The sequence below is a fragment of the Sorex fumeus genome, unplaced genomic scaffold (genome assembly GCF_029834395.1).
Source record: "Sorex fumeus unplaced genomic scaffold, SorFum_2.1 ptg000097l, whole genome shotgun sequence".
Taxonomy (NCBI): Eukaryota; Metazoa; Chordata; class Mammalia; order Eulipotyphla; family Soricidae; genus Sorex; species Sorex fumeus.
This window is the reverse complement of record NW_026606154.1, coordinates 2,833,958-2,850,630: the sequence shown is the minus strand read 5'-3', so window position 1 is coordinate 2,850,630 and position 16,673 is coordinate 2,833,958. Positions and strand designations below refer to the sequence as shown.

General features: G+C 38.6%; 1 protein-coding gene across 2 annotated transcripts in view; it reads right to left on the bottom strand.

Annotated features, from left to right (window-relative positions):
• Positions 1–16,673, bottom strand: part of GABRG2 (gamma-aminobutyric acid type A receptor subunit gamma2) — an 83,889-nt gene that overhangs the window by 33,311 nt on the left and 33,905 nt on the right. For both annotated transcript variants that reach the window (XM_056133078.1, XM_056133079.1), the window contains exons 4-6: positions 15,955–16,175; positions 12,329–12,411; positions 9,079–9,216 (exon numbers count right to left, since the gene is read on the bottom strand). In XM_056133078.1, the coding sequence (XP_055989053.1) occupies positions 9,079–9,216; positions 12,329–12,411; positions 15,955–16,175 (442 nt within the window). The remainder of the gene's footprint in view (positions 1–9,078; positions 9,217–12,328; positions 12,412–15,954; positions 16,176–16,673) is intronic.

Here is a 16,673-nt window from a genome sequence, read left to right as displayed (position 1 = left end):
TATTTTTTCATCAACTTAATTTCTGATACTAATAATAAGAGCGATAGCAAGGGCTATAACAAGGGCTGGAGCGATAGCACAGCGGGTAGGGCGTTTGCCTTACAAGCGGCCAACATGGCCGACCCGAGTTCAATTCCTCCGCCCCTCTCGGAGAGCCCGGCAAGCTACCGAGAGTATTCGATATGCCAGACACAGTAACAACAAAGTCTCCAATGGAGACGTTACTGGGCCCGCTCGAGCAAATCGACGATCAACGGGAGGGCCTTTACCTTTACCTTTAATAATAAGAAATCATCAACTTAATTTCTGATTTCATCAACTTAATTTCTTATACTAATAATAAGAAATCACTATACTAATAATAATTCTTAATACTAATAATAAGAAAGGATATGTCACCACTAGGTGTTTACAACTGGTTCCATGAATTCTGTATATATTGAACAAGGAGGTATTACTCAACTCTTAAATTATGTTGTCTTTTACATTACATAGCCTTTCACTAGTAAACAATGAACAATATGTGTAATGCTGAAAATCAAGGTGTATAGTGCTGTAAATCAGATGAGTATAGGGAGAGTAGAAATGATGTTTGGAAACTGTTCCTGTAAATTCAGTTGTCAAAATAAATTGAAGCTTTAAACTTTAAGTCTCATCCATAATGTCATCATTTGATATATTCTATTATTCATTATAAAAGGTATCATGTTATAAATCTGAGGGAAAAAGGTAGTTATGGGCTTAACTCGTAGGTTTCTAAGAGGCATGGGAGGACTGATTTTTTTAAAAGTTTTTCAAAGTGTATTTGTCCTTCTGAAAGTAGGTTTATCACAATAATTAGCATATTTGTGAGTGGAATGTATAAAATTAGACATTTAGTTTATATGTTAAATATCAAGGAGTGCCAAATTTTGAATAGCAGATACCCATTATAACAGTAACCCAAGGTAATATAGAGAATCATCTAAATAATCTTATTTTCCTGAGGATTACCTGATTTATTTCTGCTTCTGAAATGGACTAATGAAACGATCTGTTCTTGATTTTCTAAATGAGAGGGATTATATAAGCAGCAGTCAGCAAATTCTGGTTAGCCCTAATTTGTACACCCAGCAAATTTGTCCCCAGGTTCTTATGTACCACAGGTACAATGACCTTCATTAAAAAACAAACAAAAAACATTTAAAGAAAATACAGTTAATTTAAAAATCACTCAGTTTTCTCATAGCTCCTTGCTGTTCTTTGTAGTGTCTGGCATGCTTAATTTTCAGATTCACAATGCTAAATAGCATCACTGTCTGAAAAGGCAAAAACAGGACGGGAGAATTATTCAACTGCATCAAACAGAAGAAACCTTCCCTGAGATAGTGTGTTAAAAACTGATGACTGTAAGCTTGCTGTGCACATATGCTTCTCATGTTTGGTCCCCTACACCACATAAGAATCTCTGAGCATGCCCAGGAGTGATCTCTGAGCACAGAGCCAGGAGTAAGCCCTGAGCATTCCCAGTCATAGCTCACAAACAAATGAACAAAAGCAAAAAAAAAAAAAAGAAAAGAAAAAAAAAGTTGATGCTTGCAACTTAAGTCTCCATCACTCGCATTTTTTGGATATATACTTTAAAATAGCCTATTTTACATTTATTTTAGGGCAGCAGTTGGACAAGAGGTATGCCTAACATTAGACAGATGAATGAAAGTGTCTTTTAAATGTAGCAAGATAGGATTTTCAATTAAATAAGAAAACAAAACAAAACAAAACCTTGCATAAAACTAATATTGTTTTGACCTGGTTGGATTTGACAACTGTCAAAATAAGACATTCATCCTCAAAATAACTGCAAACAGTAATCATCCAAACCTTTTATTATGTTTTCTTCCAAATGAGATTTTTTTTCCCTGTAGGGAATAAATTCTTACAGACATACTGATTCCAACAGTTTCTTAATTAAGACTAGATTTGGATGGTGGGCCCACAGGTCCAATTAGCAGGTGAAAAATAAATCTCATAAGCACTAAATATGTTTCTGAGAAGTAAAAGGATATTATTGCTAAATTAAGTTTCTTACTTGCTATGTTCGCTATGATAATGTAAATATAATTGCTATTCCAACAGATGAACATTTTGTTGATACATGTATATGGTGATCATACTGATTGCTAATAATTCATTATCTTTATTCTGTAAAATTCATTACTATCAAATTTAGGAATAATGCTGTCTTTTAACTTTTTATCTAAGATACTTGTGAAAGGGAATAGAGTAGAAATATAACATCTGGATATTATTCTCACTGAATATTCTTCAATAAATTATTCAGCCCTTTTAAGGAGAAATGACATGTGTCACCTTGAAAAGAAATAATATTCCTTAAATTTCACCATTTCTTAATCCCTCAAGCATTATCTATCTTCCCAGCGGAAAATTTCAGCACTGGATTGAAATTTAAAATTCTATTGTGGGTGTTTAAATACAATGTATGTATTCTAGTATTGCAACTAAAATAACAACAACAACAACAAAAATCTGTAATAGCTTATAACTAAGAACAAAATCAATGAGTAGGAATCATTTCTCTAAGCTAAAAACCTAAATGTCAAAAGTTAATATTTATGTATTTCCTGTAAGAAAAAGCAGGACATTGTGACTAGCAAATGGAGTCTAAATCCAAAATGTGGGATATAGGCAAAAAGGAAGGAAAATAATAGTTAATGGTGTGGCTATGCCAAAAACTGTAAAAATAATTCACCAAATACACATGTTTGCATCACTAAAGGTAAAATGGAAATTTTAGTGGCATTCTAATATAGGAAGAGTATGACATACTCCTTTTAAATCATAATGATGAAATTTAATTTGGATCCCATGAATGTATGTTTCCTTGAGAAACTCATTTGCCCATTTTGATAGCACACACTTCAAGATGAGAATTCAGAGACACCAAGTTTCACTTGATTCTAGAAATCCTGACGATATGAGTAATGAGTAATAAAAACATATGTATTAGAATTTGGCAATACTTTTTAAAAGCAAGGGGGAAAATAACAGATTTATCGATACAATTGTCACAAGCAATCAATTTAATCATCACTTCATAATCAAAATCTCTAAACAAACCACCATGCTAATAGCAGCATGGATCCAGAGATGATTAAAGAAGACTTCTGGTGGGAAATCTGGGATTTGTAGGCGGACAAGTGAGGGACTAAAATGTGACCCAAAGCAATGAAAATGCTCTCAGGGAGTGAAGGAAATAAAAATGCCAGTGATGAGAAGAAAAATGATTCATGAGAAGATGATGGTGAAGATGATGATAATGTGATAGTAATAATAATGCATTTCTTTGATCTTTTCTATGTGCTAGATAAAATTATAGGCATTTTAATGACATATCATGCTTAACCCTCAGAGAAATGCTGTGTAAGTTGTGTAATTTGTGAAACTTCACAAAAACAAAACTGTCCTCCCGTTGTTCACCAATTTGCTCGAGCGGGCCCAGTAACATCTCCATTGTGAGACTTGTTGTTACTGTGTTTGGCATATTGAATCCATCACAGGTAGGTTGCCAGGCTTTGCCGTGCGGGCAAGATATTCTCGGTATCTTGCCAGGCTCTCCAAGAGGGGTGGAGGAATCGAACCCAGCTCGGCCGGGCTGGCTGCACGCAAGGCAAACGCCCTACCGCTGTGCTATCGCTCCAGCCCGTGAAACTTCATAAAATATATTAATTTTCGGAACTGGAGAAATAGTACAGAAAGTAAAGTCTTGCACGCCACTGTCCTGGTTAGAATCCCTCATAGCAAGAATAGTCCCCTGAGCAAATGGCCAGGGGTCACTGTTGAGCGCAGAGCTGGGAATAGCCATCAAGCATTGTCATGCATGCCTCCCTCATGCCCCTCCGTAGAATAATTTATGTAAGCTAAATCATTTTAATTATTTAAATAATGTTTTTAAACCTAAACTGCATGATACGCGTGTCACATTCTAAAATGTGTTCTAAGTGGTGCTGATATTGAAGTCAGCAAAAGCCTCCTCATTTAACCTTCAGAGTTACAAAGAGCATAGGGGTAAGTGATTTGGGAAGCTCATACAAGAGAGAAAGACAGGTTCAATGTGAGCTGGCATCAGCTACTTGGGATTCCTACCTGGAAAATATTCACAGACTAGCCCGGCAAGCTACCAAGAGTATTTGATATGCCAAACACAGTAACAACAAAGTCTCCAAGGGAGACGTTACTGGGCCCGCTCGAGCAAATCGAGATCTGTCACAAACTGAGAAATTTTCCAAAACAAAGTCAAGACAAAAAAAAAAACACTATTCTGCATAGGGCTCATTTCTCCGGAGCAAGAGTTTGTGCTTAATTCAAAGGGTCTGAATTCCTTTTTTTGTTTGGTTTGGTTTAGTTTTCTGGTCTGGAGCGATAGTGCAGCGGTAGGACGTTTGCCTTGTGTGCAGCCAGCCTGGCTGAGCTGGGTTCGATTCCTCCACCCCTCTCCGAGAGCCCCGCAAGCTACCGGGAGTATCTCGTCCTCACGGCAAAGCCTGGCATGCTACCGGTGACAAATTCAATACGCCAAACCAGTAACAACAAGTCTCATGATGGAGACGTTACTGGGCCCACTCGAGCAAATCGATGAACAATGGGAGGACCGTGACTGTGTTTGTTTTTATTTTGGGTTCACACCAGAGGACGGGGAGGGGTTACTCCTGGCTCTGCACTCAGCAATCATTCCTGAAGGTGCTTGGGGGACCATACAGGATGTCTGGGTTGGCTCTGTGCAAGGCTAAGTCTCTTCCTGCTGTACTATGGCTGTAGCCACATGAATTCTTCTTTTTTAAATTAAGTCACCATGAATTACAAAGTAACTCAAAGTCATTACAAAGGGTTTCAGAAATACAGTGTCCCAACACAAATCTCTTCCACAAAACCCATGTCCTTCCACCTATGCCAACTTTTCCCTCACACCCCCCACCCCTATCTCTAAGAGAGGCAATTAATTTTTTATACCTCATCCCATGGCTTACTGTACTGTCGCCAATGGGGTCTCACGCATACACTGTACTGCCTCTCTTCCTCTGAACACTTCCCTCCCTACTGTTCCTTTCTCTGTTGGTCTGAACTCTTGTAACATCAGGTCTTGGAGAAGACTTGCAGGGTCACAGGGGACATCAGGTCTTGGAGAAGACTTGCAGGGTCACAGGGGGATACAATCTGGAGTTCAAGAGTAACCACTAAAATCTCCATCATTGCTCTAGTGGCTGAATCCTGCAAATATAAGACCATCCATCCACCACCCCCAAACCCCAATCCCACCCCAACCCACCCTGGACTTGTCTCATCTTCTCGTCTGTATTTAAGTAAGTCCAAAGGAAAATGTTGGCTCTGGTGCATGAAGTGAATGCTCAGTAAAGACCAATCTGGGGGACAGACCCCAGGGAAGAGAGCGACAGGGGGGATGTAACCTAAGAGGCCTCTAACACAGCCCAGATGAGAACAGACAGTCTTGAACTGCAACAATGGCAATGATGACTGAAAAGAGGACAGTTACACAAGACATTTCCGAGGTAGAAGCGCCTCCGTGATTCATTAGATGTGGGAGGCAGTGACAGGGCTGAGTGTTGGCTCCTGGCTTGCCGGGACAGTGAGGGTGCTAGTGCCGGATACAGAGCAATCAGAGAGGATGAGGGTTTGGAGGGGGAAATCAAGTGTCCACAATCAGTTTTGATGCAGTGCCTATTAATTGAAGGTATCTTCACATCTTCTCCGTCTCCCACCCAGACAATATTTTTCTCAAGTGTGATCCAGATATATCTGGTAACGAGATGATTCTTGCAGTGGGTGCTAGGATTACCTAGTAATGCTGGATTGCTTTATGAGAACGTGCTTTCCTGCAAAATGCTCCTTCTCTCCCACTGTCTTTGTCAAGGACATGTTTTACTTTGGGGATACTTAAACTTTCTGATTTCTCGACTACCTTTCCTCTTTTTTATTACAATATACTCAAGAATTGGGAGACACATATTTATGCATTTAAGATTTAAGAACAGTTTTGTTTTCTTTATATTATGATATCAAATATTTTGTCAGACACCACAGGCTTTCCATTGATGACCTTTGTATGAACATTCCTTTAAAAAAACATTTTAGTAAAACAATGAATCAACTTAGAGAAGAAAAATACTAAGAAACCAGCCATCCTGTTGCTTCTTGATTATAGCAAATTCAGGGAAGTGCTTGGGCTAAAGCCCAATAGTAGGGTCCACGCCTCCTCACCTGTCCGAAGCCCTGGGTTCAATCTCTGACGCCAGAAAACAAAAGAACAACAAATCCAGAGCAACTTCACCCTCTTGCTATCTCCGACAATCAAACCAACAGCAAACCAAAAGCCAAAGTCAGGAAAGGTGAAAGTAAATGAAATCAGAGTTAGAAAACCCTGCACAAAGCTAGGTGACGTTGTAGACAATATTCTTGCCCAGTTTTGCTTCTCAAAAGGAGAAGCACTTTTTGAACGTCGAAGAGACAACCACATTGCAATAAGAGCTAAGATTCAAACCTTCTGATAATGTTCCAAGAAGATATCAAGATAACTCTCCCATAGACATTAAGTAGTTATGGAGCTATGCTTTGAATATGGAAATGGCATCAGGTATCAAGCAAGGGGACCCGCAGAAGCACTCTGTCATTGTCACAAGAACAGGCTGTGCTCTTCAATATTGGTACGCGATTTCTATTTCAGCCCTTTCTTCACAGAGGAGGCAGACTTAGGTCTGTACACAAAGTGCCACCAGCAAGATCAAGATAAGAAAGAAAACCAGTGTGGAAGCTAAGGGCCAAGTTAATATTCATAAAAGGGTCAATGAGTTCAACTTAATGATACTGTTCTACCAAATCTGTTATCTCTGCAGTTTTACTGTGATTTTCCATAGGAAGACTTTCAGAAGACACCTTGGAAGGTTTCTTTGCCATGTATTCAGTAAAGTGATCATTTTCTTCAGCAAAAATCTTATAGGCAGAGTGTGCTCTAACTTATTTTCAGTACGGAACAACGAGAAAGAGATTATATTAGGACCAGTGATAAAAAGCCAATCTTTCCCTTATCACCTTCTGAATGCCACTTGATTAAAAATGACTGAACAAAAGATCTGCTAGTCATGAATTTGTGGGTTCTGTTGAGGGTGTTAGAATAATTATAGAAATATGAATATACAACAGAACTTAACACCCAATTCCTCTTTCTGCAGAATTGAAGATTATTTTTACATGTGTTCTTTCTTCCACAGATGGAAGACTTCAGTTCTAAGACATTGCTGAGCCTCTATTTTGGGTCCAAGAAGACTGTTCTAGGACGTTATGGTCAGGATTTCCAGTGAATAAGGGAACAGAAGGCCACTTGTCAAAAATATCCACAAGCATTTATTTGATCATTCAATATTTTTTTGGTAAAATAAGAGTCTATAGAAGAAATATGCAAAAGCTGATGATAACGTAAGAGTCTGATTACTATTTGATTCAGAGGATGGTGTTAGTAAAGGAAAACCTTAAATTTCTCTTTTGCATCTTAATTCACTTTTCCTTCTATACTAGGCTAAAGTCTTTTCCCAAATTAGTCAACACAAAAGTCACTGTCACTATCCTCCCATTGTTTATTGATTTGCTCAAGCGGGCCCAGTAACATTGTGAGGCTTGTTGTTATTGTGTTTGGCATATCGAATTCAGAAAGTGGGGGGAGAGGAAACAATTGTAGTGAGTTTCTGTTTTCTATAGAAAACAGCTCAAACTTATAACTATCAAAAGAAAGGCCATAAGAAATGGGAAACAGAATAGAATGCTGAGATTTAAAACGGGAACATACTTAAGTTTACATAATTTGAAAAGGAGTAATTGGGGAATGGGAGCTGAAGTCTAATCTGACTGGAGAATATACTCAGTACTGCAGAGGCTTCTCTGGTTACCCAGTGAACATAAAAACATATCTGGGGGGTCATTATGTTTAATTTGTCCAATATGAGTTTTAAAACCAATTGAATATCACTAAAAAAATTCACAAAATTGGCCTGGTGAGATAACACAGTGGTAGGGTGCTTGCCTTGCATGTGACCAACCCAGGTTTGATCCCTGGCATCCCTAATGGTCCACCATGCCACGAGAAGTAATTCCTAATTACAGAACTAGGAGTAAGCCCTGAACATTGCCAGATGTGCTCCCCCAAGAGTCATAAAAAATAACATTTCACATAAAAACTGCAGACTTTTAGCTTGTTAAATATTTTTTTAGTAAGAAGTAAAATTTTTTATCTATTTTTTTTCATAAACTCAATATGTCTGGGTCACAGATATTTTAATTCACAAAAGATATCTGGGGAAGCTGATCTCAATGAGTTCAGCGATTATTCAGAATCTGTACCTGAGAAATGTTATCTCTGGAGTTTATACCTGTCTGAAGCAAAAGCGTTATGTACTGATGAAGCCAGTTAAAACTACTAAGTTTTGTGGGGTCAGAGTGATAGTACAGCAGGAAGGGCATTTGCCTTGCACACGGCCAACCCAGGTTTGGTCTACACCATCCCATATGGTCCCCTGAGCACCTCCAGGAATAATTCCTGAGTACAGAGCCAGGAGTAACCCCTGAACATTGTCGAGTGTGACCCAAAAAGCCAAAAAATACACTGCTGAATGGAGAATTTATCCATATTTATCACAGTTGCTTCTAATTTTGTAGCAACTTCATTCTTCCCTTAAGATTACTTTAAACGTTATTCGAATGTATCATGAAACATTTCCTAAAAGAAACACCTACACCTAGTATTTTCTTTCTTAACAACTGTTTCTCATTTTTACTTAATAATTTAAACAAATAATCTAACTTGAATCCATTTTGCTTTAAAAAGATAGAATCCATTTCTGTGTATCTATTATACTAGAATACCATTAAAATTTCTTGCAGTCAATTAAAACATTTCATTAAATTTCTAAACAGCATATGTTGAAAGATAATTAAAAAAATCTTTCTGAATCACACATGCCTGAATTTTAACTTCGGTGAAAGGGTCGCTGAAAAATCACTTTAAGTGAAACATACCAGAAGTCGTTTTCACTACTTCAGTGGTATTTCTGAGTCCAACGAAGGAAAATTGATAAAGTCTCCAAGACCTAGTATCACCAACTTCAACAGAACTCCGCTTCCATTGATAGACAATTTCTTCGCGTGGGTAGCCATCTGCCATAAAATGGAAAGGCACACAATTATTATGGCTATAAATCAGTATACAGAGCAACCACCTCCTATAAACACGACAACGAAGAAGGTACTAATAGAAGGCAGAATTATAATTTAAATAAGGCACCTCGTCTACAGACATTCACAGTAAAGGGAAGGAAACACAGTGACATCACATTATAATGGAAGCTTAGATTTTTAAGAAATCTTAAGTTCAAAGGTACTATTAAAATTGCCTTGAAGGCCTGGAAAGATAGTATAGCAGTAAGGCACCTGCCTTGCATGCATCCAATTGGGGTTCGGTCCCTAGCACTCTATATGCTAAAGATCCTGGAGGCTGATAAACAACTTGGAATAAGATCCCTTCTTTTTTGCTCCAACTATTTGTTCTTATGTTTAATTATTAAGAAGGAGGGAAAGCATGATTCTCAGGCTACTAGATAAACAACTTGGAATAAGATCCCTTCTTTTTTGCTCCAACTATTTGTTCTTATGTTTAATTATTAAGAAGGAGGGAAAGCATGATTCTCAGGCTACTAGGAGGGGCACAGGAGAGAGTGACAATTTATTAAAATTTTGTTTCTGTGGCTGGAGCCATAGTGTTTCGGATAAGGCACTGACTTGCCTTGCATGTGGGTGACCCAGGTTCAGTCCCTGGCGTCCCTTATTGTCCTCACTCACCACTAGGGGTGATTCCTGACGGCAGAGCCAGGAGTAAGCCCTGAGTTCTGCCTAGTGTGGCCCAAAAGGCGAAAAAATGTTTGTTTGTTTGTTTGTTTGTTTGTTTTCTTAAAGTGTCCATCATGGCCCAAAGTGGTCTGCCCAACTGAATGTAGTGGTAGTGAAAATTTTGGCAACAGTAAGTCATTTGTAAATGTACAAATGTAAATTAATTCAAAATAAAATGTTTAATGAACTCAAGATATTTCTGACAGTGTTCCATGGGGTTGCAAGTGAAAAACTTTTAAGAAACCTTGCATTCGAAAACTTTCTATGGAGGGGCAAGAGTGATAACACAGTGGGTAGGGAGAGTCCAAACCAAGTTTGATCCCTGGCTTTTCAAATGGTTCTCGGAGCCCAGACAGGAGTGATCCCTGAATGCAAGGTCAGGAATAAGCCCTAAGCACCAGTGGTCTGACCCAAAAATGAAATGAAGGGGAGAGAAGAGGAGGGGAGGGAGGTAATTTTCTATGGAGCACATGTTGCTGAATGAACGTTCATGACAGCAATCGTAAACCCTAGGTTGTGTTTAGAATCAGAAGACAAATGTGAATTGGACCTAATTCAGCAGAAAGACCACTGGTTTTATGCATGATACACTTTCAGTAACAGTATTGCAAACCACAGTGTCTAAAAGGGAAAAAAAGAGAGGGAGGTGGAGGGAAGAAGAAGGATGGGGGAGAAGGAGGATAAGGATGATGAGGAGGAGGTCCACCACTGATGGGAATGAGGGGTGGCAGGCAGGCAGGAGGGAAACTGGAACATTGGAGGTGGAAAATGTGCACTAGTGAAGGGACAGATGTTGGAACATTGTACAACTAAGACTTTATCATGAACAATTAGCGATAGCACAGCGGGTAGGGCGTTCGCCTTACAAGCGGCCAACATGGCCGACCCGAGTTCGATTCCTCCGCCCCTCTCGGAGAGCCCGGCAAGCTACCGAGAGTATTCGATATGCCAGACACAGTAACAACAAAGTCTCCAATGGAGACGTTACTGGGCCCGCTCGAGCTAATCGACGATCAACGGGAGGGCCTTTACCTTTATATACACTTCATGGTAATAATTTTTTAAAATAAAAAATCTGCAAAATAGGGCTGGAGTGATAGCACAGCGGGTAGGGCATTTGCCTTGCACACGGCCGACTTGGGTTCGATTCCCAGAATCCCATATGGTCCCCCGAGTACTGCCAGGAGTAATTCCTGAGTGCAAAGCCAGGAGTAACCCCTGTGCATTGCCAGGTATGACCCAAAAAGCAAAAAAAAAAATCTGCAAAATAAAATCACTAGTTTGAGCTTTAACTCACTGGAGAAAGATATGGATCCATACAGAAAATGGGTCTATACCATGAGGAAAATTATAGGAATATTTGGAGAGGTGCCAGGGAGAGGGAAGCAGGCATTTACCTTGAGTGCAGCTAACCCAGGTTCAATCCCCAGCACTGAATGTGTCCTTACAACCTGCTGGAAGTGATTCCTAATCACATAACTGGGAGTGAGCCCTGAGAACAGCGCAAATTGCCAAAAAGAAAAAATTTTCGGAAAAAAAAAAGGGAAATCTTTCCATAAATTACACTCTTGATTAAAATATATGTAAATTCGCAAAGGGAAATTTTCTTTATTTTCAGTGTGATATTTTCCCTCTGGAATAAACAATAGTGATTAGATGATGAAGTCTCTTGTCATTGATGTTTTTAGGTACATTTACTATGATTTAGCTGGTTCTTAGGATTCTCCCTCATGCCCTGGCTAAAAACTGTATTTATAATGTTCATAATCAGTTTATCATCCTGACTAATTAGATACAGTTGGCAGATCAAGAGAGAAGGAAAGGAGCAGATCAGCCTAACAAATGATGAACAAAGAGTGAGGGGGTTGCTGGGGGTGGGGAGGAGTTGATTTTAGTTCATCAAGATTATCTCCTCTAAGAGGAAATCATGTTCAAGTAGCTGTCATTAATGAGTATGCCAACGTCAAAATGTGAAAAATGACACGGTCAGATCTCTCATTCTGGAACGTTCGAAGAGAAACAACTAGCAAATATGCTGCCATGCCTTTCTGTGCCCACTGGGGGCACGGGAAATATAATCCATCACTGATTCTTTCTATGGAGGCCAGGAAGTCCCTTTCCACAAAAGATCCAGGAAACCAATCACACACACAGACAGAGGCATGCACGCACGCACACACTGTAACCCTGATCAAATAAATCTGTTTTTTTGTGTTACGAATGACTTTAATAGAGACAAAAGGGTCAAAGTGAAAATGCCTTCAAAGTCCACGATGGCTAATTTCTGCCTACGCTTTCAGTGTTTCCCAGGGAGCTGACACTGCATCAGAAGACGAGGTGGCGTGGGGGCAGGAGGAATGCACAACAGAGGAGTATTACTTACAACTGGAGAACTCCAAGGGGCAGGAGTGTTCATCCATTGGAAAATTGTGCAACTGTAACTGGCACTCAGCATCAATTGTCAACCTACATAAAAAGAACAGAGAGGGACTTTAGGTGAAGCTCTAAAGTGTACATGATCACAGTTTCTAAGGAACATTCATCTTTGTTCCTGGAGAATCAATCTCACAAAGATGACTTCTTCCATGAGAGTCTGTATTATTATTACAAAGATGACTCTCACTGAAGAAATTTATCAAGTGCAGGAGAATACTTTTTAAGAGTCAGTGTAATCCACTCATTTTTACACACCCAACCAAGAAGCTCATTGAACTTACGTCCATTATTCAGAATCTAAGATCACGTATTTTTGGCAAATTAATTGCAAGCTCATTGCTCGGTGAATATATTTAACAGAACAAACTGTTTTAGGAACTTAAGTTCATTTACTGTTTGCATATAAATGAATGCTGATAATTCTATCTAATCTGCTAATTAAAGCAGAACCTTCTGTTTGTAAGTACTTGTTAGCTGTTAGCTTTAAATTATTATATGTGAGTTTAAACATACTATTTCACAATGGAGTATCATGCATTCTTAAAATGGACCACTAAGAAGCTATTAAATAGGATGTTACAAAGAAGAATATTTAAGGGCAAGTAAGAAATGTTACATGAATATACATAAATATATTAGAAAAATGTTTGCCAGGGAGTCTCAATTAGTTTCCATCTGGGTGATTACTAAACACTTGGATTTTGTGAGCCTCAGTATGAGATTAAACTCTTGGTGGGAAGAAAATGAAAAAGCACCCCAAAAGTGTTGAACATCCTTTGAAGGAGCAAAAATATATTATAAAATTGCAATAATTTTTAAAAGGGTCTGGAGAGGTAGTTTTGCATGCATCCAAACCAGGTTTGATCTCTAGAGCCCTATTTGGTCCCCTGAGCACACCAGGAGTAATCTCTGAGTGCAGAGTCAGGAGTAACCCCTCAGCACCACCAGGTGTGGCTCCCAAACAATCCCCCCTGAATACAAAAGCTGCAATGATAATATGTTGTTAATTTTTATTTATTGGGGTTTTTTGGGGGGGGTTGGAATGTTACACCCAGTGATGTAAATTGTCTAGGAGGAATTAAGTAAATTCAGTGTTTTTACTTTTTCATGTTTTAAATTGTCCCAAGTGGCAAAGCTAGTACCAGAGAGAAAATAAGAACTCAAGATAATCTCATTCCAAAGATGGAGATTTAAATTGCTGTCATTCAATTATTACATGCTCTTTCAGAGAAAATATTATTTTTCTTCATAGGTGAAATTATACTTTTATACTTTAAAATCCTGATTTGATCTCATGAGTTATCATGAAAATCACTCTTAGGTGATTTTTGTCATTAAATATTACATTATCACTCATGAGTTATCAAGAAGATCACTATTAGGTGATTTTCATCATTAAATATTACATTGATCTGCATGAATAAAAGCCAAGATGACTATAACGTTGTAAGAAATAAAAAGAGACTTGAAATAGTGCTACAGGAGCGATAGCACAGAGGTAGGGCGTTCGCCTTACAAGCGGCCAACATGGCCGACCCGAGTTCGATTCCTCCGCCCCTCTCGGAGAGCCCGGCAAGCTACCAAGAGTATTCGATATGCCAGACACAGTAACAACAAAGTCTCCAATGGAGACGTTACTGGGCCCGCTCGAGCAAATCGACGATCAACGGGAGGGCCTTTACCTTTTACTACACTCCAATTTAGCAGATGGTCTTTGTTTTTACTGGATTCTAAGCCGTATGTCACCTTTATCTCTAAAGAAACCTGTAAGTTTACAATGCGTGCAATAAATTTCTTTTATGACATCTTAGTAATCAAACTCTAATAAGGGTTTTGAAACCATTATAAATAGTTGTGTTTTGTTTGCTGAATATTCTAAAGGCATTTATATTTCATAAAGTAAATGCTGCAAGGATACTTAACATTGCTTTGAAGCTAGAAATTCCTAGAAAGCTAGGATTAATATCTAGAAGATTCCAATCACTCATATGCTTTCTGAAAATATGTACATATAATTTTGTCTACTCATGCTTACTATTTGTAGCAGACTCTACGTTAAGCACTTTAGATATTAACCCCATTTTCTCAATATGACAGCATTATCTCCATTTTATTGAAATTAAAGGACTAAAACTGTAGTACTGAGTTTCCTGGAAGTCCAGAGGAAATGTTGGTGAGAAAGAAGTTGCTGCCTTCTTCCCCAACAATCTCAATCAACTGCCACCCAACTTCTCCAAGTAAAAATATGAGCAAGCAAAAGCATCAAACTACTGTACAAAAAAATCTCTCTGAGTAAGCCTTTTCGTTCTATGACCCACCCCCCTTCCTCTCACTTAGCTTACTGTCTCTAAATAAATACGATAGAGAAATGCTTGTGAGTTGTCTTAATTTATCTATATAGGAACATACTGAGTCAGAACCGTCAGTTTTTCCTGATTCTTAGTTCTATGTATGTATCTATTATGCTGTTCAAGAAATATCCACCCGAGGCCAGAGTGGCTGCCTAGCTCATGCCTTGTGGATGTGCAGCCCTGATTTGACTGCTGTCACCAGATGGCCCTCAGGACCACAGAACCTGAGCAGCAAGATCTGAGCACCAAAGGCCTTAGCCCCTGGCGATATCAGCTCCAGCACCCCCACACCACAACAGCAACAACAAAAGGATGCGCTCTTGCCCCAGCAGTGAGCAACTTCAATGTAAAAACAATTTACATGCATCAATCTATGACATGCTAATTGCCAAAACCAAAAAAAAAAATCAGGGGAAACCTTCCAGATATTACTTCATGTTTAAAGTAGAAAAGATTGGGGCTGGAGCGATAGTACAGCAGGTAGGGCATTTGCCTTGCACAAGGCCAACCCGGGTTGATTCCCAGCATCCCATATGGTCCCCTGAGCACCACTAGGAGTAATTCCTGAGTGCAGAGCCAGGAGTAACCCCTGTGCATCACAGGGTGTGACCCCAAAAGCAAATAAATAAACAAATAAAATAGGAAAGATAAACAGTGACTCCTTCAAGTTTTCCTAGCAGAGGTCTAGTCCCAAAATAGTTAATACAGTAAGTCCAAGAGCCTATTAATGCAAGGAAACTCATTGTAATTGTCATTGTGCAGCTGTAAAAGTGACAAATACGTAAGAGACATCAACATAAAAAATCTGTTTTGGCATGGATTTCCTTGGAAATGGGAACACTTTCCACCATGTCAATGCATGATCCTTAGGATGAGTGTGTTTCAATTTAAAGTACAGAAAAGAGCCAAGGTAAACCGAACAAAGTATCTTACAAAGGAAAGGGGATTTCATATTGCATGACTCTGTAAGAAAACAAGAATTCTTATATTCAGCATAGAAAATAAAACCCCCCAAAATTCTAGTTCTTTGAAGAAGCTCATTAGTAACAGGAGATAAATAAAACTAATTTAGGGAACTTATATAATATTTTGATCAAGCATGCCAAACATTTTGTGAAAACACAAAATTTGTTTCTTTTTGCTTTAAGGGTGTGTAACTTTACTTTTAGCTATTATGCCTTTCCATGTACAAAAAAAGAAGAAGAAAAGAAAGGAAAAAAACCTTAGAGTGTAGAGAACTCGGCCATCATTCCAAATTCTCAGCATCCTGTTGGGGGTAGTGATCCAGTGAGCATCAGCCTTTTTGGAATTTCTGAAGAAAGTGTCTGGAATCCAGATTTTTCCCACCATGTTACTATTCAATCGGAGGACTTTAATGGTGCTGTTAAATTTAAGGCGTCTGTCGTACCATGTTTGGGCAAAAAATATATCAATCGTATATTCCTGTTTTAAAGATAAAGATGAAATCAAACTTATTTTTTAATGCAGTATGTCTATTGTAGAGCATAAATTTGCAATTGTTGTTTCTGTTCTCACTGTCAATTTGAAACTAATTTGGATTTTAAATAGTTCAAAGGAAAGCAAAATATGCCAAGGAGACCACTGACTCATCCATCATTTATAGACTAGTTGATACTTTGACCAAAAACAAAAACTCATGTATAAAGGTTCTAGCAAAATATCACAGCCCTAATACAAGTCCATGACATTACATTTTCCATGTTATTTAGGGCAAGTAAATTCTTTGCCATGGAAGGCTGTTTTGTCTATGTTTGACTGCTAGCTGCCATGCCTCCAGATGCCAGGAGCACAGAGATCACTAATCCTATCCCACCTAGTAAGTAAGACTAAAATTCCAGCTGACATTTCCAAATATCTCTAAAAGAAACAATCATGACCAAGATTCAGAACCAGTGATAGAATGGAAAAAGTCCAGAACAT